Source organism: Ascidia mentula, chromosome 7 (genome assembly GCF_947561715.1).
Source record: "Ascidia mentula chromosome 7, kaAscMent1.1, whole genome shotgun sequence".
Classification (NCBI taxonomy): domain Eukaryota; kingdom Metazoa; phylum Chordata; class Ascidiacea; order Phlebobranchia; family Ascidiidae; genus Ascidia; species Ascidia mentula.
In genome coordinates this window covers 7,940,734-7,964,615 of record NC_138572.1, presented here as the reverse complement: position 1 = coordinate 7,964,615, position 23,882 = coordinate 7,940,734, and the positions used below count along the sequence as shown (strand labels likewise).

Genomic DNA, 23,882 nt, shown 5'->3' with positions numbered 1-23,882 from the left:
GATATTATATTTTAATTTCGTCAATTCAGATATCCCGGTACGTCGACAATATTCAATGAATCAAATTAGCTCAATCTGACCATATAGTCGTCGATTCTTTACCCATTTCCTTGCAAAAAACGTCCGTTCCGAAAGGTTCCGAAGACATCCGAAATCTCAGCTGGTTGATCAAACAATAAAAAGAAAAAATGGCCGTTCGTTCGATCGCTCGCTCTCTCTTTGCCAACAGTTTGGTGACGTACAAAGAACTAGGTGAGCAACCAGCCAGTCAGCTGCGTGGATTCCGTGACCGGCGTTACGCTAGATAACAAAGAGCCTACATTATTGTCCATTACGGTCGTACATTATCGAAATTGTCGTAATGTTCTCGCAGCGATCTCGTTTCTATGAAATGTGCACTGAGACCAGAAACGATGCGCTTAACACAGATACTGTTATACTTTTGCTGTGTCTTTACTTCAGCCTGGCTTGAGCAGTTTCTCAGTTGTGAACTATAAAATTGCTAAATGTCGTACACATATACGCACATTATGCGACTACACTCACTTCATATATAAAGTGTTCATTAAGGACATAAATTAGAATTAAATAGTGTTTATGAAAGCTGTATGTAGTTGTGGCAGAGCAATAAGGCTTTAAGTCTTTCAGAACACTAACAATGTAATGTGGCATGTTAAATATTGAAAGGGACTTGAAAGTATCTTTTGCTTATTAGATCACCAGTTCACAAACATTTCTGGACAACTTTGGGGGCAATGTTTTACAGATACTAGATGTTCTTGTAGTATATATATACTAATTTTGTAATTAATTTGGAAACTTGGAAATATTGTGAAAACATACAACTAAAATTATATCCACTGAGCATTGTGCTCATACTTGAAGGTAAGAGTTTATTGTTGTCGACAGTTTGAAGCCAGTTACGGTTAAGTTGATGTTTTCAGACATATGCAGGATCCTTTGTGGATGAGCAGAGTGTCAATTAGCTGTTGCTTGGATAATGGCAAACTGGGAACCAAATCCAGAGGGTAATTAATGTGAAATGCTGACATGCTGTATGTTAACATGTAACAGATTATCCAAAAGTTTTGTGTTAATCCATTACATACATGCAACAAATTTTAATTGTCAGTTGTACTGTATCAAGTCAAATTGACCAGATGAACATGCATGATATAAGTGTACTACATTGTCAAGATGTTTGATCTCTGATAAATATGTTTAAATTAATTTACTTCGGTAAATGCACATATTACAGCAGTTGGTGGTGAGGAAGGTTTTTCATTTGAGGACAGTGACCGTTTCGACGAGGAGTCCTTGTGTTCATGGATGAGTGAACCTGAAAGTGTGTGCACGAACTGGAGAGGATGGAGAAAACAAAATACTTCTCTTGTTCTCAGCGGCTCAAGTCAAACAGATGGTAAGCATTGCCCACCTTGCTGTTCATATGCATTTGTAATGGATATTTCTCAGATGACTTCCACTTTGTAAAGCTATTTTATGTAGTTATCCTTTGTAGCGCGTGGCAGTTATTTCACATTATTTGTCATTTACCCATTGAGGAAGGAAAATACATTACCCATGTATTTTCCTTCACTTTTCCCTATATACCTTGTCTTTAAATTTGTATTAAGCCTTCTCCTTGGGTGTTTTTGTTTAAATTCTCTTATAATCCTGTAACTAACAGCTTAACGTGTGTATTAAATATAAACTGAAAAGTTACTTCACTTTTTGTTCTTCTCCATTTCCCCCCCTGAGTAACACAATTTAAAAAATGAGGCCAAATACTTCCTGGAAATTCTAAGTAGGCATTATGCTTTAAATCTCACAATGGATTCACCCTTTAGCCCAATAGTATTGTTGAGCAGCTTGGTTTTCCTTTAAGTTAGAACTCAGCAAGATAAATGCAATGATACAGTTTCTTTTTTTTGTGCAATGTAATTTCCCCTGACAGAAAATGGATCTTATTGAATAATGACATCAGAAAGCATCAGAAGTGCTGTAATGTAGCCTTTGTTTGTGTTGCTATAAGGATGTGACATCACACCCTTCCTGTCAAATCTACCTGCAGGCTTGTCAGCTGGAAATGATCAAATATAAATGACTTTGTCAAAGCACGAAAATTGACACCTGCCCTTTAATTCCATAAGCTGATAGGAAAGCTGCCACATCCAACATAATTTTAAAGCGATGCATAAATATATGACCAGGTAGTTAAAAATCCTTGACCTTGACATGGCTTTCTATGCTTTCATGGGTTTACCGGGACTATGCAGATTTTTGTTTCTAACTGAATTCGTTTCCATTTCAGTGGGTCAAGTTACACCGCTTATGGAGTTGTGTGCCCAGTCAGTTGCACTTCACATTCCATTTGAGCAAGTGGAGAAGATGTTTTCTCCAGTTCCAGAAAATGTACAGCTTCGTATTGCCTACTGGAGTTTTCCTGACAACGAGGAAGACATACGGTAATTAATTGTCCCACTCTCAATGGTTCCCTATCCATTTGGGTTGTGGTTCTGCACTCAGTTGTGCCAATATATGCACATACATGCCTGATACCAGGTTTGAAACCAGGCAAAGCCAATTACCAAATGCCAAAGTTCTTTAGGTGTTGGGGATTACGAAGGTCAGGATGTAACTGAATGTGTCACTGTTTTTCAGTAGACACCTTTACATTGTAAACTGACTTGTTGGCCAATATATGTAAAATAAAAAATGCTACTTGTTTGTGAATTATTTTTGTAAGCTGTTTTGTAAGTCATTGTGTTCTGCCTCAATAGGATTGTGATTTATTATAAAAATATCTTTTTTGATCTTAACTACAGACAACAAACGGCATGTGTACATAATTTACATTTCCTGCAACTCCCATGTTTGCGAAATCATGGTGAGTTCCATTTTTTTTCTCAGACTCTATTCCTGTCTTGCAAATGGAAGTCCCGATGAATTTCAAAGAGGGGAACATCTAGTTCGAGCTCGCTGTGTGCGTAATGTCCTTCAAATCGGCTTCCATCTATGTGCCAATGTTACGCCTCCTTCCAACGCCATCAACAAGGTTTGTGGCCAGTGAGGATGTGCCGTTATGGGAAGTGCTGATGGGTTGCCATATTTGCCCACTCGATTTCCACAACTGCATTTGTACATGTTCAAAAGTTCAATGCGCTGTAGTTGAGCAACTCTTGAGGCAACTAGAAAATCTTGTGCCACATTTTGCACACTTTGTATATACAAATTTGTATAAACATTCTATATGCCAACAATATGCAGCTGTACTTTAGTTTTTGTCAAAAGTTTTATTGGTTCCTGATATAATATACTGATATAATATACTCCTGCATTGTTTTGACAGAGCACTTGTTCTGTGGCTGTGACCTTTGATCGATGCAGAATTACCTCATGTAGCTGCAATTGTGGATCCCATGCCAAGTGGTGTGCCCATGTTGTTGCGCTTTGCTTGGTTAGAATACAACAGGTATAGTAATTGTTATCAAGTGATTACCTCTCACCAAATGCCCATGATTAAAGCAGGCAACAATTAATCCGAACTTTCTGAAAAATCATGCTGTTAAAAGCTAATGCAATTGTCTTGAAGGCTTATTTTATGTTAGCTAACCCTTCTCTATGTATATATACATTTAAAATATTATAATGTGTGACAAATATGAATTGAAATTGTTCAAAACCAAGATATATATTTTCAGCCTGTATCCGTTTGCCTTCGAGCTCCAGTGTCTGAATCCCTTTCCAGACTAAGAAGAGAGCAGCTGCAAAAATTTGCCCAGTACTTAATTAGTGAGCTACCCCAGCAGATTTTGCCGACAGCCCAGCGGCTTCTTGACGAGCTTCTGTCATCTCAATCAACAGAGATCAATACGTTGCCCGGTGCCCCAGGTTGGTAAAGCACAAAAGATGTTTTTATCAAAAATACTTACTAAACTCACATGCATTCACTATGAAAGATTTTGAACATTTATATTTAATTAAATTTGTTCTTTTTTGAAGAGTTTTATTGAAACCAAACTTTTCAAAGAGTTTTTTGATCAATTTCTTGTTCCATTGAAAGTGTATCCCCCATTGGGAGTCCCATTCTGATCATCCGAATTGGATTTTTAATTAGGATTTTTGTTAACTTATTTTTTAAACCTTTTGATGTTGCTTAATATTTGCTCTCCTAATTAGCCCCACATTCTTGTTTCACTACAAGAAAATGAAATGTAATTTTTTGTGACATTTTCAAAAAACTATGCAGTTTTATTGATTTTCTTTTATGCCGACAGACCCAACAGCGGGACCAAGCATGTCCGACAGAAGCTTGTGGTATTTGGATGAAAGCGCATTGAATGATAACATTAAGAAGACATTGGTTAAGTTTTGCGGTCCGTCACCAATTGTCTACAGTGATGTAAATTCTCTTTATTTATCATCGACCGAACCACCTGCTGCAGCAGAGTACTCCAGTCTCTTGAGGCCACTTCGGTAAGACGGATGAATGCTGTTTTAAGTATTTTAAGTAATGTTTGGCAGTCGTTACCTTCTAATACTTCTAGTTTCTTTTGTTTGTTCCAACGACTTTCTGTAATATTTTAATAATATGTCGTTCTGGCACAACAGATTATTAAAATATAATATGCCTGACAGCAACAGCAACATGATATTCTGTAAATAAGTGTATATTTCACTGTTCGATGTCTTCAATATTAAAAAGTTTCTTGAAAAAAGAATGGTGAAAAATTTCATGTGTGGCTTAAATTGAGTTCTTCGAAGGTAATTGTTGCCATACAGTAGGTATGCAGTAGGCCTTATTGTTTTATCAACTGTTTTCCATTGCTGGACGCAATGATACTCATAAAAGCAGTTTTAGGCTAACATTTTTTGTTGGCACAGTGGCAGAGAACCGGAGGGAATTTGGAATTTGCTGAGCATTGTGAGGGAAATGTTAAAACGTCGAGATTCTAATGCAGTTCCACTGTTGGATATTGTCACCGAACAATGTCTGACATTCGAACAGGTAAAAATGTAGCATTTCAAAAAAGTTGACAACCACTTTCAGCTGACATTAATAGTGGTAATACTCATTCTGCCTAAGGTAATAACTTGTTAATACCTTGGTTAATGCCATTCCTATGCATCATTTGACACCATTTATGCTTAGTAACAAGAAATGTTGGAATTTTATTAACATACCCAGTATGACTTTAAGTGAATGATTTACCATTATCTATGAAGGGAATAAATATATTGTTGCCTATCCAATGCTGTAACATAAAATCTTGCTTGCATGTATCCTTTTTAAATCTTCTGGCCATATTGTATGCTTGTTGGTTAGTTGTGTAAACCTGTAGTGTTGATTCATAATACTAATATCCTGTTTCGGTGTACAGGGGAATGTCGTAAGTCTAATAGATTATCAACACTTCCAAAGGTTGATGCTAATACCCTGTTTGTTTATGAATGCCCGTTTACCACAAGAAACTTAACGTTTACTGTACACTGGTTTTGTTGTAAGGTTTCAGAAACATCTTCTTGTACTTGTTTTTTAATGATTTCACTCCCATTTAAAGTGTGCTATAAGTCCAACTCCAGACTTAATTGGTAAATTTAGTTTACCATTTGAACATAAGTCAACATGTTACATGTTTATGAGACCAACAAACATTTCCACATTGCTTAGAAACAAGTTTTTCAATTTACCTTTACATTTTTAGTTGAATCCAGACAATCACTGGACCTACGAACATAATCTAATCATATTTTCTGACTACTAGGTGGCAGTGTGGTGGTACAACACTAGGACATCATCTGCGTACTTGCAATGTGGCAGCTGGGGTCATTCCAGTTCACATCGACCTTCGAATAACATTAGCTCCGAAATAGCCCAGCATGCAGCAGCTAGTATGTGCGATGAGGTGAATTGCAAATTTTTTTGTGAAATTGGTTACGTGTTTAAGTGAAATTGAGGGAACACAGATTTCATATTAATGACACGTAAACCCTCTAATACTGATGAAATAGGCCTTTTTATGCTTGGGTACTTCAAACTTCACTGATAAATAGAGGGAAGCACTGATTGATGTTACATTGTTCACAATCAAATCCTTAGTGTCATACAGATGAAATACAATTTTTTTGTGTAAAAAAGCCATAATATTGGAGAGCTGGAAGGTCTCATCAGTGCAGCTGTTAACAGTGGCACTGTGCTAGCTTTTACACTAGCGGTCACACTAATTTCCACTTTGTGGTACCTTTCAGTCAACGTTGATCCGTTGGGTACCCTATACTGAGTACCAAACAACATAAATTTTTTATACTTGTGTAATTTATACCATACTGATAATTTTTTGGTTAACAAAGCTTTGATTGTTGCGTAACAATTTAGATCGTGGGGTTGTGGAGGCTTGTCATACTCGATCCGAACGGCAACAGAAGCAGAAGGAAGAACGAACTTAAATCTCGCCTCCAACATTTCCACGACAAAACCCTGGAAATTATCAAACGTGGAAAGTAAGGATTGAAGTTTAGGTTGCAGTTAAAACAGTGTTTCGCAACAATTTTTGGTTTTCTTCACTACAGTTCATGTAATGTGGACAGTTAGATAATTTTAGTACTAATTCGACGAATTAAGCGAAGTGTCAGTCGTTCTGATATGATTTGCGACAAACTGTTGTGCTTAAATGTAGGTTTAAATATGATTATCCAGTATGCTGGTTGGTCCAACGGCGTTTTCAGACTCCACATCCATGCAGCTATTCCTATTAAAGCAACACCTATTCTTATGCCCTTATTATTCCTTTATACAAGATTGAACTTGCCTTTATAATGCTGTGTGTAAAATCACAAAATGAAACCTATGGAGGGGGGTGTTAATAATTAATACTATACAGTAAAATCACAGCATCGGTACACTGTATATGGTACAAAATTGAGGTAACACGCGAAAAGTTTGCAGCATCCCCGAATATTGCAAATTATACCACGGGAAGCCATGACACCGCGGTTAGGAACCACGGGGTTAAATCTATTGGTAATCCACCCGCTTTTGTACTGTTCCACACACGCAGAAAACCGCCTGGTTTTGTGTATTTTGTGCAATTTAACGGTAGTGCGTGCCCCGCAATAGTCTGGTAAAACGGAAGGTTGTGGGATGTTATAACATTGCGTTGATACCAACCACAATGAGTTCATTTAAACAAGCTTGCATTTTCCCGACATTTACACTGTCCTCACCGCTCACCATACAATAATTTTACACATGAGCAATTTTTGCTTTTTGGAGGGTTTGGACATTTTCTGTTGAAGTGGACAAAATAGCCCATAAAATTTCCCAGACATGGTGCATCAGTCAATAAAGTTCAAAACATGATGATTTTGAATGTAAATATCAGCTTAAAACTACCTACTGTGACACAAGACGCGATTCTTTAAATTGTCTATTTTAACAACGCTCCTCATTAAAGTTTAAGACTTCTGTGCGTTTATTTCCTTAGCAGCCGAAAAAATGAATAAAATTGCGTCACACGCCTGCTGTTTGAAATAGTTCGGCTCCCGGCTGTAAACTGTAGCTGTTGTGGCCAGGAAGGCATTCTGTTTAATTTTCAAACTTGGGATTTTTGTGTTGGACGCCTGTAACCTTTTCCTGTTAAACGCTGTGTGGATCCAAAAGGGGGAGAATGAGGTCGCCCCCCCTCCCCCCCAAACAAATAATATGTTACGGTACTGAAAAAAATGCTGACAAACAGGATGTCTTAAGATTAAAAGAAATGGATTTCTTCTCGTCCAACGTTCGAAATCGCCATTATTGCGTCATAATGAGTTTTGGATATTAACCGACCCCCCCTACAGAAAATTTCTAGACCCGTCCCTGGTTAAACGTAGTTAAGAATTCCGACCCTTGTAACCTCCCTACAGAAAATTTCTGGATCCGTCCCTGGTTAAACGTAGTTAAAATTTCGACCCTTGTGCTTGCCAGGTACAAAGAAAGTCACCTTCTTGCGTTCGCCGGCTTCAAACCAGCTATTGATGCTTGTCTTTTCGACTGGGAAGAAACGGAAATTGTCCTGTGCAGTCATATCATTCGCAAGACGAGGCAGAATAAGACATCGACCAGATCTGGAGGCTCCAGGCTCGGTGATGATGATAGAGACGGCCGGGAAGGCAACCATGTGAGTATATTGTCATACTTTTGTGCTGTTTTTGCGTGAAGATTTTGAAGAATGAACGATTTTGTTGGCATTTAAAGACTTTTGTATTCGGGACACCAGTTACATTCGTGTGCTTTGTGGCCGCTTATTTGCAGCTTACTCAGTTAGTTGATGATGAACAAGTTTTTTGAACCTAATTACATTCGTATATTGGGACAGAGTAACATGAATTTTGAATGAACATGAATTTTGTTGAACCTTAGAGCTGATGTTTGTTACGTCATACATACCCATCTTACGTCACATACCAGATTTGATTTGCACTCAACACAACGTTTTCTCACTGTGTGTCGTCGTGTATACGCAGATCGACATTGGAGCTTGTTTTTACGACGTTGCCGGCTCAGACGGTCGCACAAGCGGCACAGTGAAGAAAAAAGGTCGGCCCTCTCAATCGTACAGACTTGCCTTGTCGCGGAAGCAGGTTGACGCCGGAAGCGCAAGTGATGACTCGTGCATCGAACGTGATATTGAGAATCTTCATTTAGGTTGGTTGTGAGCATCTGCTGGATTCGTTACATTGCTCACATACAGCTTTCTGCATTTGGTCGGGGTTTTTAATCTCTTGGACTACAATGTATTCATTTTTCAAATATGGGTTCGATTTGTTTTAAATTTCGCAAGGCATAAATCATACAACATTCATGTAGACACTTTCAGTTCATGCAATTTCTTCATTGTGATCATATCCCCAGTAGGACCGAAGCATAACGCCCTTGTGGCGACATTGATTTGCATGTACAGAATATCCTGTGAAGTTTTATACGCTATATACAGTAGTCCTCGGTTAATCCGGATTTGAATTCTCAGACAAAGTTTTAATGTTGGTGAAAATCTTGCAGGTAACACAAGGTGGGAAGTGGCCGAATCTCCTCTCGATTTTACATCAGACGACGGATCGTCCGCGTGTTCTCCCGTACAATTTACCCTCTCCTCATCCGATGATAACGAGCAACCAAATGGCGGCAATGCTTCGGCTTTGGGTAAGAAAAATAAAACTTTAGTGCCTGATTTTCTCCAGTGTTGGTCGTAATTCTTAGTTCTAATCATTAACAAAACAAAACGGCATGAAAATGAAAAAAGGTCCGCAGAGCTCACATAGTAAATTTTCATGCAAAAATTGGCCTAAGAGCAAACGAATTACAAAATTCCTTTTCCATTTGCTTCAGTTAACAACAGCGAATTTTCCTCTTCGTCATCCAAACCAACTCCCACAGAAAATCTAAAGTCATCAGCGGGTAAGTGCAAGCATATTGTTTCAGTTTTATCACGTAAAGTTACTTGAATTTTGGTTGAACTGTGCTTCTTAAAACCTTAATTGTTATGCTGCTTGTTTAAGATGTATATCTTAACCAATTACAATACCTATACAACCTTGATGGGCGTTTAGATTACGGTCACTTTAAACCGGAAAATACGGATTTATTTACAGTGTAAACACTGTGCACGGGTCATTACTTGCAACAAGTAAATCTTTAAGTTCGTTGGTCCCGGCAAAATTAAATGCAATTACTTGAGCTGTGAGACAAGTGGTCTGTTTTGAAAGAAAACAGAGTGATTAGAAATGCTTCTTGCATTAGACAAGCGCACAATTACCGGCTTAGGAATAATTGTTTTGTTCCGGGGACTTGAAAGAAAAACAAAGAAAAAAGTTTATACTAAGGTCGATTGTGTTCAGCTTTTATTGGTCTTGTGTTTACTATGTAGATAGCTTTATGTAAATTGGTATTGGCTTAAGGCAAAGCAACTCCACGAATCAAAACACATATTGAACTAAATGGTTTAAAGCTATCTGTATTCTGTTTATAATCAAAGTCAGAATGCTGGTTTGACAACTCTTGTTTTGCTCGCTTGGTCACCTTTCACACCATAAACGTCCCTTCCATAAAATGCCCGTTTTTGTTCTGCTCGAAAAAACTCGACCCCGAAATTTGCGATCTTTTAATCTCGCGAATATTCTCAGCTAACGACAGTAGTGGAGGAGATTTACAACTTGCACGAGCTGTCGCAGCTTCCGGAGAGGACGCAGAACGCAATAAGTACAGACTCGAACTGGACTCATTGTTCACAAGGTAACTATGGCGACCACACAGTGCATTTAACAGCGTCGGAAAGTGGGAAGCGTTATTTTCCTAATGTGGTTACTGAACACGGCACAAAAATTCCAAAAATACACGATAAAAGATATTTTGACACCTGCTTTCCTGTGGTGCTTTGTCAATAGACGAATTGTGTCACATGCTTTTGTACTAAGTTTCAACGGTCGCACTGACATCCATCTGTCTAAGCCCTGGCTACCATTGAGGGTAACGTCTTTAATTCATGTAGCAGGCCTATTTGTATTTGTTGCAAGCACAATGGTTTCTGTTGGCAGAGCGGAGTCTCTGTACACCCACGGTCGATTGAGGGAAGCTTGCGAATTGTCTGTGAAACTTGCCGAAGAATTTCTCAGCCGCCCAGAGGAGTTAATCAAAGAACCGGAATCACTGAAAGTATGTTTGAATACGCATTGCTATAGCCTCAGGGCTGCAACTTGTATACACTAATATTGATATTAATTCCTCAATCCCAGCTAACGAGTAAGGTTTGTTTAAGAGTGGTTTTGCCCTTCGTGTCATTTGACAGTGTTATACCATATTTGTACTGTTGTATTTCAGCATATAAGACAATAACGGTCAGTGAGCTGCAGAAAGCGTACATTGTTTTGACCTTTAAGATCTTAATGATTAGCGCAACCTACAGTTTTCGGTTTACTTCCTGTAACCAAAAATGTGCAACATTGTATAATGATTTGTTGTTTCGTTAAAGTTCGATTTAACATCCTGTACAACATGTTTTCACCTTTACTGGCTGTTCTGTGTGGTGTTCAGTCCAGAAATACCCACCTTCTCAATCTTTGATTTATTTGATTGTAATTTACCATGGATCTGACCCTGGCATTCCCTTTAATCAGTGTACCGGAAACCGCAAGCTTTGGATACGACTGAGCACCTCCTATGCTTGCAAGTCACTCGAGCGAGCTTTATTTCTATGCACTGTGCTTTCCGAACACCCACGTCATCAGATACTCGCTTTCCGTGTAGGCTTGCATGGGCTTGAATTGAAACGACTGTCGGCAAGCAGCAAGGCACTGGAGGTAAGACAGGTTCCATGACTCGGCCACTGTGTATTGTAATGCATTATCCGCTTATACGTAACTCCATTTAGTGAAAATTTTCGAGGAAAAATGATACGTTTTTGAAACGGATGTACGTCGCTCGTTGATCGGTGCGCGAAAAATGCGTGCTTAACTATCCCGGTCCAAAATTTTCTGTTAGTTACAGACATTTCTATGCATTTCTTGTGTTTTTTTACCTATTTTTAAACTCCTGTTACTTTCAGTTTGGCCGGCAGCGACGTTAGTACGCTAAATTCGTCATTCCTGCTTAAAACATAGACCAACTTGCCTTTTTCCAGAAAAAATATAGCTTTTGCACGTATGATGCATAGGGTATAAACCAGTGCCACTCTAAACTGTGTTAGGCGGCGTACCGACAGCGCCTATTTTAAAGGTACCGAGTAACTGCACTTACTTGTGGAAAGAAAAGTCGATTGTGCTGTACATCTAGGAAAGTCACTTCCTTCAAGTTTTGTTGCATAATCACCGTTATGGGGTATAACAAACACATATTACCAAAAAAAGGTGTTTGCTAACTGATGAAAAAATATTTAATGCTCGCGTACCGGCAGTCGGCTGCCCAAGTGTGCCACAGTTTGAATAGTAATACTATAGACAGTATACGCAACACTGTATGAGCGGTGCTGTTGTTAATGCAAACCATATGAGAGTTTCACAAATGCATGCCAGGTCAAACTCTTCTACCAACAAGGAGAATTGGCGACTTTAATGAAACGAATTCCATTGGGAGCAAGAGAAGTCTCCAGGTTGCGAGAAAAGGCCCACGCCCTTGCTTCGGTCGACGCGTCCCAGGAATTCCAACATGTTCTACCTCTGATGCTTGCTACGTTCATTTTCGACGCTTTCTGTCAACCACGTACGTATATCGGCTTATTGTGGAAAGTGAACTGAGTGACAGGGAAGGTGCGACACCCATATCAGTGATGGTCGAGTTATTGCCATGCTATCTCGATTAACTATTTTAGATTGGTAAATTTAGAGCTTTAATTTTCAACTAGACTGCAATTATAACATTCTAGCAGATATTATCCTATTTAACCCTGTTTTATCCAGCACACTGATACCAACCGTTTTTTTCTACCTGGTATAATGGTTAATCGTCTACCCATTGGACAATGCCTCCAATCTGATTTCTGTTCTAGCTCCACCTGGTGGAAGAAATACTGCAAGGCGTGACGTTTCTCTCACAGATCAAGAATTGGGCTTTGCTTCCGCTGTCAATGCTCTTGGATTCAAGGTGGGTCACAATAAAATGAACATACTGAAAAAAAAAACGGTTTGGTTGCCGTCTACAAGTAACACAAATACAAGCAGTAAAGCTGTTTCGTTAACTGAATCGAAATCCAAGTAATTCTTGTAAAAGTTGAGTCAATTGACTTTCATGGTATTATGACCACCCTTTATTACTCCCAAGGTGAATGTCTCCGAGGCAGAACACCCGTTATTATGCGAAGGCACACGGAAGCAAAAAGGCGAACTTGCGATGCAGATGCTGATTTTGTACAAGGACCAACACCACAAGTTGCGAATGGTGAGATGATGTGTTCTTGGGATTTTTAGTCGCACACTTCTGAAGGGTTAAAAAATCCCTTATTTGTTAGGTTAATAAGTGTCGTAAATGAGATATGATCTTGTTGCCGAAATCTGTCATTTTTAGTACTTTTGCTTTGGAAGCAAACCTAAACGTCATAAAACAATCCTAATTTCAATCTGCTTTAAAAAGTTAAATAAGTAGTGATAACCTTATGACATTTAAACCAGTACCATTGAAATCGCTGTTTTCAAAGCATAAAATCATATCAGTCAGTTACGCATATGTTCCACAAAATACTTGGACCCCATCTAAAGCACTAATCCCTACCATTCCTCCAACAGATCCTTCAGAACTTCCTGGACAAGTCGCTTGCCAACAATCTTCGAGCATCTTCTGCCTTTCCTCCTTGCTCCACCACTCCGGTGCGACGTCAAACGTCCGGAACATCCCATCCTGCTTCTTCCTCCAGCGCAAGATCCCTCCTGTCGGATCGTCCTGGATCGAGCGGCATTTCTGGGGTTAGTGAGAGTTTTTACTACATGTGCGTTTGGATTCAAGTCGGCCGTTTTGGATGGTAGAAACATAAGCTTGTGGTCGTGATATAGCTTTTAGAGCAAATGGGAAAAGTCTTTTTTCTTTGTTGGGACTTGAGAGTACGAGTCCTCCATTCCATTCAATTCGATGAAATGTGAAGAAATCATTTCATAAAATTGTTTTTTGTCTGTCATGCATTTTTTTACGAAAAGTTGGTAGGAAAAATGTCAAAATCTTGCATTTCGTATAGCACGGGTTTCCTATTACTTTTACTTTTAGTATGGGATCAATTAACATTTACATTGATTTTTGCAGTCACGTGATCACGACCCTGGCATGTCTGTCGTGGATGAGAGCACAGACGATGACGACAATAGATTGGAAGACCGGAACCATTATAGTAAGTCATTTGACAATAATAGGTCTCCCTAATCTTGTCACAAATTGTTTATTTTCAAAAAATTAAATTATTTTTTATTGATAAGGTGACGCTGACGGTCCCCATGGCGACCAGAAATCGTCGACGTCATGCGATGACGATTATCCCTCGTCATCAACGGTGTGCAGCCCCCCGCGTCGTGACGCAAAGTTGTCATGGAGATCACCCACCGTTCGTCCCAAGCGCAAACAACATTGTGAGTTTGTTTATTGCAAAGTTGGAAGTATTTCATGAACGCTCGTCATGATGCCCATTGTGAAACTTATTTCGGACAAGAGACCCAAACTAGCGAATTTAACGTATTTGGACGTGAAATAAAATAGGTTTTCTTACTTGCTAAGTAAATTGTTGTTCTCTTCAACGTTCTGATTTACAGCAATTTATCCAAAAGCAACTTTTGATATTTTCAATTCAGTGAGTTTTTTAATTAAACTCCAATGTAATTAAAAACTATAAGCGTAAATTTTGTCCGTTCAAATAAATTAATTATTATTTCAAATCAAACCCCTCGTAAATAATTATTTCAAAAATCAATTTCTTCGTAACCTAACCTTGACTTCGAAACTGTTCCAGGTATAGCGAATGTGAACAGTTCGGCGTCTGAAGAAGCAATGCTGAGTGACACGTCACCAAGGCTACGTCGTCGCAACTTAAACGGAGCCACTTCGAGTGCGGTCAGTCTGGCGCTTAACTCCGGACCTGCACAGTCTGGGGGTGCTTGGGGTATACAACGTTATCCGCCCAGTCCAAGCAGCGACAGGTAAGAAACTTGATTAAGACCGGCATTTACATCCAGTTATGACCGCAAAATATAGATATTATTGTTAAGTTTTTTGTTGACGTTTTCGTGGGCAGTATTTCCAACTTAATAATAATTATTTCCAAACATGTTACTACCGTTTTCTTATGCACAGAACTTCTTAACCTTTCATAGAATACAATAAATTGTCGTTAAAACGATGAAATGCACTCCAGGGGATATAACTGCACAAACTACACATCAAGTAAAGTTATGACCATTCAACTTGTATCCACAGCGGTAGCAGCAGCAGCGCCGACTCTCTCGGTACAAGTTCAAGCGACAACAAGCGAAGTCTGGATACAACTCGCATTCCGCAGTCTACAAGATCACCACCAAGGCCAAACCCTCAACCCAACAACTCGATGAACAACGGCAAACCTGGTTACTCTGGTTTTAGAAAGGTACTATCGACTGTCTGGGCATGTTATATCAAACAGTTTAACGTTAAGTGCGTTTGGATTCTTTTTATCTTATATAAGTTATATATCTGACACGTCATCGGTGTTTTTTTTGATAAGCTTTGGCATTTGTATTGCCCACAAAATGTGCGCGATTACACTTGACCTTTGTGTAATGACCTTAGTGTAAGTGATCTTTACTGATTGATACGTCTCCTAAGTATTATCATACGGACAGCTGGGGAACTGTTGTCACACTATGCATTACGCAAAACCCAAACCTCACACTTCAAGTTTAAAAGCTTATGAACATAACTAACGGTTTTATATATCTTTAATACAAACGAACTAGCCAATGCAATAGTTAAGAACTTCATGCTACAGACGTTTCGATTGTAGTATAAAAATTTTTTTTTAACTATTGCAGTGGCTAATTTGTTTGTATTAAAGTTTAAAAGACTTTAAACCAGTAACGGATCAATTTCTAAATACTTTATTAGTGCAAATATATCTACAATACGGTATAGGCATTTGTCAGCCTTCTAAACAATTTAAACCGAGCGTTTTGGTTCATCAGAGTCGTGGCCGGAATTCAGTGACAGTACCAGATATTCCCAACCAGCCTTCAGAGGCAGCGGCTCATTTCTTCTTCGAAGTTGCCAAAAACGTGTTGGTGAAAGCAGGTGGCAACAGCAGCACCTCACTTTTCATGCAGGTAATTTCGATTTAATTCTTGCAACTTCCTTGCGTAACACCGGTTTTTTTTTGTTAAAAGCAAATTTATATGAAGAACGATAGTCTGCCTCAAGGCTTTAAAACAAACGTAAAACGTGTCAAAAACTTAATTTAACTAAATCCCCAACACAGTGAACACTTTACCAGTACTGACATTACTTCGGAATATGCATAAAAAATGCATTTAACGAAAAGTAAATGCAATGGAATTTAGTATTTCAAAACCTGTCATTTAAAAAAATATGTGGTCTTGCAGCAACCTCAGGGAAGTAACCAGTCGGGAGTTCACCGAAACCTGGTGCTCGCCGCGTTTGAGATCGGTCTCTACGCATTGGGATTACATAACTGTGTCTCCCCAAACTGGTTGAGCCGCACCTATTCTTCCCACGTATCATGGATAACAGGTAAGATTTTTTCCAACCATAAAAGTGTCTAGGCATAGTACGACGCATTTACTCCTATGCATTAAAAATGCCCTTTCAAGCTTTCAGGACTGAAATTGTTTTGCTAAGAATAATACTTGAAAAAAATTGCCACAAAGGTTAATCAGGTTTTTTTAACTCAAACAGTTCTGTGTTTCTCCTGTGTTAACACTGTGAGTCGTTCTATAGCTTTGCCATGGCACGTCTGTCCCCACCTTACACAGGTAGTAATTATTAAGCAAGCGACACCGTTATAAACCTTGCACTTTCCAGTGCAGAGTATGTGCGAATGCAGCGAATATATGCAGAGTGGATATTTCAAATACAGAATTATGACAAATCAGCTCCTAACTTTTACATATAAACACTCTCCAGGACAAGCTATGGAGATAGGAAGTGCAGCTCTTCACATTCTCGTCGACTCATGGGAAGGTCACCTGACCCCGCCCGAAACCGCTTCATTGGCTGATCGCGCGTCACGTGGTCGTGACAGCACCACCGTACGCCGGGCTGCGGAGTTGGCGCTTAGTGTTCTTCCTCAAGCAGCGGCACTTAATCCCAACGAGATATCAAGGGCTCTTTTGCAATGCAAGGACCAGGTACGTGGTTTCAAGTGGAGACATTGACGTTTTTGTTAATTTGAGTTGTGGTAAAGTAGAGTAAGAAACTAAGATTTATTGCAGCCTATACGTTATCTTAGGCAAAACCCCAGGCTTATATTAAACCTTATGTGGTATATTTTTGTAAGGGTATAATTTGAAACCATATATAAATAAATGTACAAAGTTGTATTGCATGAAAAAACGGTGTATTTATGAATGAGTTTGGTCCGCCAGTTTACTGACTCCCTTCTCTGTTCAGGGAGCACCCATGCTTGAGAAAGCCTGCCACGCGGTGGAGCAAGCGGGCAGAAGCGGGGGAGTCTACCCTGAGGTGCTTTTCGAAGTTGCAAAGCAGTGGGAATGGATACATCATAAGGTAACACTTTACATACCATCTAAGCTTACATAAGTTACTTACCTTGGTGCTAACTGTTGTAATTGGCGAATCTTCTGATGTTTGTCATTCTTTTTAAACATATTCAGGGTTCGAATTAGCGGTAAAAAAACGTATCGCAAAAACGTTACAACCTAAATTCCAATACTTAAATTTTGCTTCGTACGCGATTGTGCATTGCACTTAAAACCTGCTGTTATAAACTCGTTGACTTAATATTTGTTTTGTCATACATCGCCATCGTTTCATTGACTTGCGCAATAGAGGCTGGACAAAATACGAGGATTGAAAGAAAATAGTAGTTGACATTGCCAATAAACGTTAACAACGTTGTTTGCATCAGCGCTTGTTGCGTGTACGAATGATAGATAAAGGATACGGCGCCTTATAATCTGCTGCGTGTTGCATTGCAATAATCTCATAAACGGGTCGCAACAACCCAAAAACGGTTCGCAATTTGCGAATTTGCGAATTTGCGAATTTGCGAATTTGCGAACTGCTAATTCGAACCCTGATATTTTGATAACAGTACGTGATCCACTCTCTAGTTGGCTTAGTCACGCTTTCTTTGGTTTTGATGTTCCATCACAGTGTTTCTCAACCCCTTTCCTCGTATTTCCCACTACCAGTTTAAACGTTATCTTTATTTCCCAGTTGCATTTAAATTTTGGAAATTGAAGTTTAACTATTGCATTTTACTGCATTGCGTGACCAAATGCTAATAAGCGTACCACACACAGTGTGATACAGAATAGAACATTTCTCTTCCAACTGCTTACAACCCTATGATTTCCCACCGGTTAAGAACCACTGTTGTAACACATTTTTACTTGGCTTCGTGGCCCACGAAAACTGTAGCATGACTCAATGGTAGGGAAATAATGTTTCAAACGTTTGTTAAGTTGTTCTGTTGTTCAGGTTAACGACTCGAATGAGACCGATCCTCCTCCAAGACCAATTGTATCAACAGCTGCAGGTTCCCTACCCACAACCAACGCCATCATTCCAGTATCCACAGGTATGGAATTTACTGTTTATTCACATTATTACGATACGATAGCTCTGATCGCCAAACAAGGACCTGTGCAGCGGGCGATCCTGTCAATCTTGTGAATAATGCTGCGTTGTTATTTACATTAACGTAGGAAAGTAAACATAATGCACAGGGTTTATAATAAGGTTAAAAGTACACACCCGACTGTTTGAGGGTCATAGTCTAAAACGCTAAGGCGAGGGTTTGTATGCATATAAGGCTGGGTTACGCTCTCTTTCTAGCATTCATGTTTCGCAAAAACCTATTGTAAACAGGTTTCAGCCTTTATACGTTTCTAAACAGCAAAACACAAATCGAATTTTACTTACTTATTGCAAAATCAAATTTTCTTGGTTTTTGGAAAATAATGTTACTAATATTTACTGCGCATTTTTGCCGATCTAACTTTTGCACATTCTCGTCAGCTGCGGCAGGAGCTGTCATTCCCACTATTGCACCAGCTGTGTCCACACAATCCATACCCGTATCTGTGAGTGGGATGGTTCTACCTGGTGGGGTGATCACCATACAGGTGAGTGTAGCGTATATAGGTGGAAATGCAAATATTTTAAAACTAGAATTTTGAAAATATAAATTTGTACACAGCTGTTTTATTTGCTTAGTTAACAGTTTGTGTTGTGTGGGCAACATATTGTAAATAAAAATTCCAAAGCTAGGAATCTGGTAATGAGCATGATGTTAATCATCCTATTTAGCTGATTCCCTGCCGTTTACAAGTATTTTCTACCTGAGCAAATGTTTGTGAATTGATTAATTTCCCATTCTGTTGCAAGTGACTCTGACGATTTCCACCTTATTTTTATCATATCCACTATCTCAGAAACTTTCGTTTCAGGCTGAAATCTGTCAGTCTTGTTAAATTAGACAAATATATTTCGCTTTGTTAAAAGCATCATCAGTGTCTATAAAAAAGCAACGGAAGAATTCGGTTAAAAAGCAACATATATAATACATTTTCATAGGTGAATTGGTTTGGGTTAAAATAACACTCATGTCAATACACTGAAAACTGTTGACAATCAGCAAAAAAAAAGAAAAAAATCTACCCATGTAATATTTTACTTTTTTTTCATCCAGGATCCGCGTATGCCTCCAATGCAGTGTCACCCGGCCCCAATATTTCACGGTTTCGCGCCAACCATGCTCGACCCGCAAATCGGAGGCCTTACGCCGGGAATTCCCCCAATGCAGTATGCGGCCGCTGTGCAACTTCACCCAGCCCCCGCCCTTAACCTGGTAAACATTTGCTGGAGATTTTTGTGGAAAGATTTTGTTCTGCTTCTGTTTTTCCTTAGTTGAAGTGAAAAAATGCAAAGGATAATTAGCGGTCTATGGCCTGGCGTTTGGATTGTAGCAGAAAATAAAGTTTTATTAAATTTGCAAGTCCAGTAACCGTTTTGGGTTTTCCCTTTAAAAATGTATTTTTTTCGTGAAACTTGTATCAAAACGAATTGAAGACGCCACAGTAGTTTCGCAAATTAGCAACTTTTTTCACCCTTCTCCTGTTGACGTTATCATTTCCTTTTATACTTTAAAACTTTGTGTGGAATTTTGGAGTTTATCAATTTTTTAAGTTTAAACATTCGTTTTTACTTTTAAAACAGGATTTTTTTACGCTAAACTTATACCATTTCAAATGTATGACCGTATGTAAGCAATTCCCCGAATGAAAATTTAATTTCAAACCCCACGATTACTACTACGTACCTATATATACGTTTCCATGTATTTTAAATAGGTCCCAATGCCGGCATCAAACCTCCACGCTCTGCAGTATCACGCGAGCCGAGCTCCCTTTCTTCCTGACCCCCATCACCATCATCCAAACCCACTTCACCACCAGAGTGCGCCATCCATTCCACCCATGCAGGCCATTAACCTGCAGGCCGCACCTATTTCGACCCAGGTTTGGCGTTATTGCAGTGTTAAATTGAAATTTTGTAAGCAAATGGCCACTATTTCGATCTATAAGGCTACATCAGTGCAGCAGCTCACAGAATTCATATTATTGGCTCTACTTTGTTTGTAAATTAAGTTGAAATGTTTGATTAATTTTTTACGAACACGCGTTTTTCAACGCGTATAAATGTCCAAGATACGTTCCAGTATGGTGGTATGTTTGTGAGGCAAACATGCAATAAAGAGTCTGATAACGGTATTGCCAAATAAATAGTATTTTTTTCCACATTTTGGTAACTTAGCAGGCATTCATTGCACTTTATACCTTTTAAACACAGTTACAAAGCGCCTTCAGAGTTGGTATGTTGGCACTCGACCTGCTGACAAAGAGAACAGAGGACAGACCCAACAATAAATATGCAAGGAATCCACCGTACGCCAACGACGTAAAGTGGATCCTTAAGCTTTCCACAAAACTGGGTAAATTTTCTCTTTCGTTGTAAGCAATGACTTGGGTTTTATTCAATGTAGTGAGACTCATTTGTATCTTATATATAAACAAATGATCCGTGTCGAAAAATGTTCATTGAACTTAGTGCAAATCATATACCTCTTCCCGTAGTCTTTTTTAATAGATTTTTTTCCATAGGAATGCAATATGTGCAGCAGTTTTGCATGGCTGCTGTAGGTGGTGTGTCGTCTCCGTTCGTGTTGCAAGACATTGCAGTGGATACAGCAAAATTCTTATCGGAAAGCAACAACCAGCAAGTAAGACACACTGTATGCGTCCGTCCAGGCTGTGATAATCGTTAAAACTGTGGCATTTCATGATATTTGATAGTTATTTTGAAACCATACATTTGATGTTTTTTGGTATGGTGGAAATAATTGTGTTTCATGCCCAGATATATTGTACAAAGCGAGTTGGACGTTGATACTCCTTTCAAATATGCGAAAAAGTTGCCGCATGATTTCTTAATTTTCAATTCAATTTTGCAGCTGTACCTTCCATGGTCATATTCAGACAAAACCGGGTCATTTATCCAAAATGTCCAAACAACCTTTTATCAAATAAAAAACATATACGAGGGTGTCCTTTCTCTTGTATAAGCCATAAACCCATGTACTAATCACTTACAACTTTGCTTTAAACCCGCTTTCAACTTCGCAGGTGTGTACAAACCTCCGGGCACCCTTCCTTCAACCCATTGTAAGCAAATGCCTTCAGATGTATGTTCATTTCATCCACAACCGACTGTATCATCTCCACCACGCTAGCGACCACGATGAATTCGTCACGTTGGTTCACACAGCTCGAAATGCGTTCTGCATGACACCTGGTGGGATACTGCAGTTTAACGAGGTAGGTTGTGAATGGATTGGCCTCTGTGTTAGCGAAATTGAATTGATATACGTAGTCGATAAGTTAATCACAGCAGTGGTTAAAACGCATTGGTTTTCTGTGCGGTGACCATGATAATAGGAGTATTGTAGCATCGATATTTCTATTTTTTTGGAATAAAACACTAATTCTGTTTTGTTTTGATGAATTTTACCTTTCAGTTTGGAAAGAATTGTCTGTAATAGAAACATGTTTAGGAAATTTTTCATATCCGCATTTTGGCCTAACGTTCGCAGGTGTAGTATATCAGCAATCTCAATTATCTTGTCAGCATGGATGGTTTGGGTGATGTTAAATCCAAAGTTGAATTCAATTTGTAAAAAAGAACACTCAAGTCAAAACGCATGGACAAGGGAATCATCTTAAAAACTTCCAATTGAATTTCACTCTCATCTTGGCAATTATTGCGGTTATCGTCTTCCGAATGTACTGATGTATAACCTAAGCAAATGTGTTCAAACGCAGGTTCTTCAGAGCATCCACCGATCCAAGGCTTGCAAAAAGGATCTATGGCAAAAAATCAATGCTGGATTGAGTGTTTGATTCCCCTTTGCTTGTGATCTCATCAAAGGAGAATTTGAAATAGAAAAACACGCTTTTTATATACGACTCAGGACTTAGACTACTAAAAGCCTCGTAACATTTTTGTGCGTTTACCCGTATTTTTTGTGTATGTATTTTTTTTAACAATGCACACGTCGATTTTACGTTTTCATTCTTTAAAAAAAGTCGGCGCGTAGACGTTTTTTCCATGCAAAAAAAAGCTTGAAAACTTGTGAGAAGCGTTCTCTCTCTTTTCCGCGCACGCGCCTTTTTTCTTTCCACCCTCTCTCGTTATCCTCCCTTCTTCTCGCAGGGTCGGTGACGCTCTCTCGCGCCGTTATCTCATTTTTTTATGTTCGTCACGTTGCTGCGTTAGGCATTGTAGCTTGGAAATATTAGGTTATTGCGAGGAAACGCAAGAGTTGTATTAGGCAACGATTCGCAAATGCTCTATGGTAGAACAATATTGCGGGGCCATGTACGTTAACTATTGCAAACTTGTTTTAATCAACTCTAGACTAAATTGCATACATGATAGAACATATTTGTACCAAACCCTAAAAACTACAAAATATAGAATTAACTGGTCTGTTTTTAGGCGGCCAATAACCGCGTAGACCGTGTTTTGATAAATATTACGGTTGCTGAACCCTATCTCCATGTATGGTGGCTACGTTTTAAACATTCGCCCCTTGTATTAACTAAATACCACCTTATTTAAACGCTGTTTTAAAGCGCAGCAATGTGCCGTCGTCATTCCACAGTGACAAAACGTTATATCCTCGGTAACTTTAGCTATTGTATCTTTTATTCGTCGTTTGCTCAGCTTTAGGCAACTTGGCCATTATATATGCATGTTTCTTTCTGATTGGTCGACTGAAGTCACGTGTTTGTTGACAAGTCTTGTGTTTTGGATTCCTGTTGATTTTTTGTATCCTTCGTGGAGGTGAGCTGGGTAATCAGGAAAATGTGGTTTGGTGGTCGCGCCGCCTTTCGCTGTACATAAAACAAGCAGATTTTCCATCTATAACTATAAAAACAAAACATAAATTGCGTCTACCTCGTACGTCAAGTCTACCTGTCATGCTGTGTTTTGAAACCCACCGACAATTTCCCCATGCAGCGTCTCAAATGGCTGAAACAGTTTGTGGAACGCACAGCTGATGCCGTTGACGTCATCGCAACCGTTATTTTTTTACCACGTTTAGCAGAATTTTTTCGGCTTGGTGTTAACTGTTTATAAAAGGCGTTTGTGTTTAAGGATGTGTAGGTAAATTCTGAACCAGTGTGAGTTTGCAAAGCAAGAATCTTGTCCCTTTCTCGTTGAACGAGTCGCAACTACCAATTTTTAGAAGGTTATGCATACATCTTGTGTACAAATTTTGTGTCTTGATTGTACAGGTTCTTGGTCTTTCTGGGTTTGTTGGAAGGCAGCATTTGTGGCCCAATTTTGGATGAACCATAGATTTGGCTCTGGACCGGCCTATTTTTTCGTTAACAACGTTGTTACATAATAAACATTTGATCTTTGAAACGACTCAGTTTTTTAGCAAATCTGCAATCATTCTTGTTTGTTTCGACAGAATGTGTTTTGCCACCAGTTTAATGGAAGTGCAAAAGTTGTTTACAATTCATTTTTAAGCCTAATTTTTGCCACTTTGCGTATGGCGCTTGTCAGCAGTTCCTCGATTTAATATTTAGATTCTAAAAAAATTGGGGTTCGTGACTTTTGATTAGGAAGTGGTTCC

At 39.0% G+C, this 23,882-nt stretch overlaps 1 protein-coding gene across 1 annotated transcript; it reads left to right on the top strand.

Moving 5' to 3' along the window:
* Positions 1-764: 764 nt before the first annotated feature.
* On the top strand, positions 765-23,662 carry LOC145909075 (zinc finger SWIM domain-containing protein 8-like). The gene is made up of 38 exons (XM_082996396.1): positions 765-885; positions 945-1,028; positions 1,259-1,420; positions 2,312-2,465; positions 2,911-3,055; positions 3,350-3,472; positions 3,702-3,891; positions 4,278-4,476; positions 4,885-5,008; positions 5,766-5,906; positions 6,377-6,501; positions 7,967-8,159; positions 8,506-8,686; positions 9,041-9,181; positions 9,368-9,436; positions 10,162-10,270; positions 10,573-10,690; positions 11,152-11,334; positions 12,046-12,232; positions 12,519-12,613; positions 12,791-12,907; positions 13,252-13,428; positions 13,760-13,844; positions 13,930-14,079; positions 14,457-14,643; positions 14,921-15,086; positions 15,661-15,798; positions 16,075-16,222; positions 16,616-16,839; positions 17,102-17,218; positions 18,155-18,254; positions 18,695-18,801; positions 19,368-19,526; positions 20,029-20,196; positions 20,528-20,669; positions 20,839-20,957; positions 21,361-21,552; positions 22,057-23,662. Exons 2-38 carry the CDS (start codon positions 1,001-1,003, stop codon positions 22,132-22,134), a joined length of 5,241 nt encoding a protein of 1,746 aa, XP_082852522.1. The 5' UTR covers positions 765-885; positions 945-1,000; the 3' UTR covers positions 22,135-23,662.
* The last annotated feature ends 220 nt before the right edge of the window (positions 23,663-23,882 follow it).

What these genes read in the sequence shown, in the direction of transcription:
- LOC145909075 (XM_082996396.1), top strand. Translation starts at nt 1,001, where the DNA reads ATGGCAAACTGGGAACCAAATCCAGAGG. An exon ending in GACAACGAGGAAGACATACG is followed by an intron (nt 2,466 to 2,910) that starts GTAATTAATTGT and finishes TTTTTTTCTCAG; the next exon opens with ACTCTATTCCTGTCTTGCAA. An exon ending in ACGGCCGGGAAGGCAACCAT is followed by an intron (nt 8,160 to 8,505) that starts GTGAGTATATTG and finishes GTGTATACGCAG; the next exon opens with ATCGACATTGGAGCTTGTTT.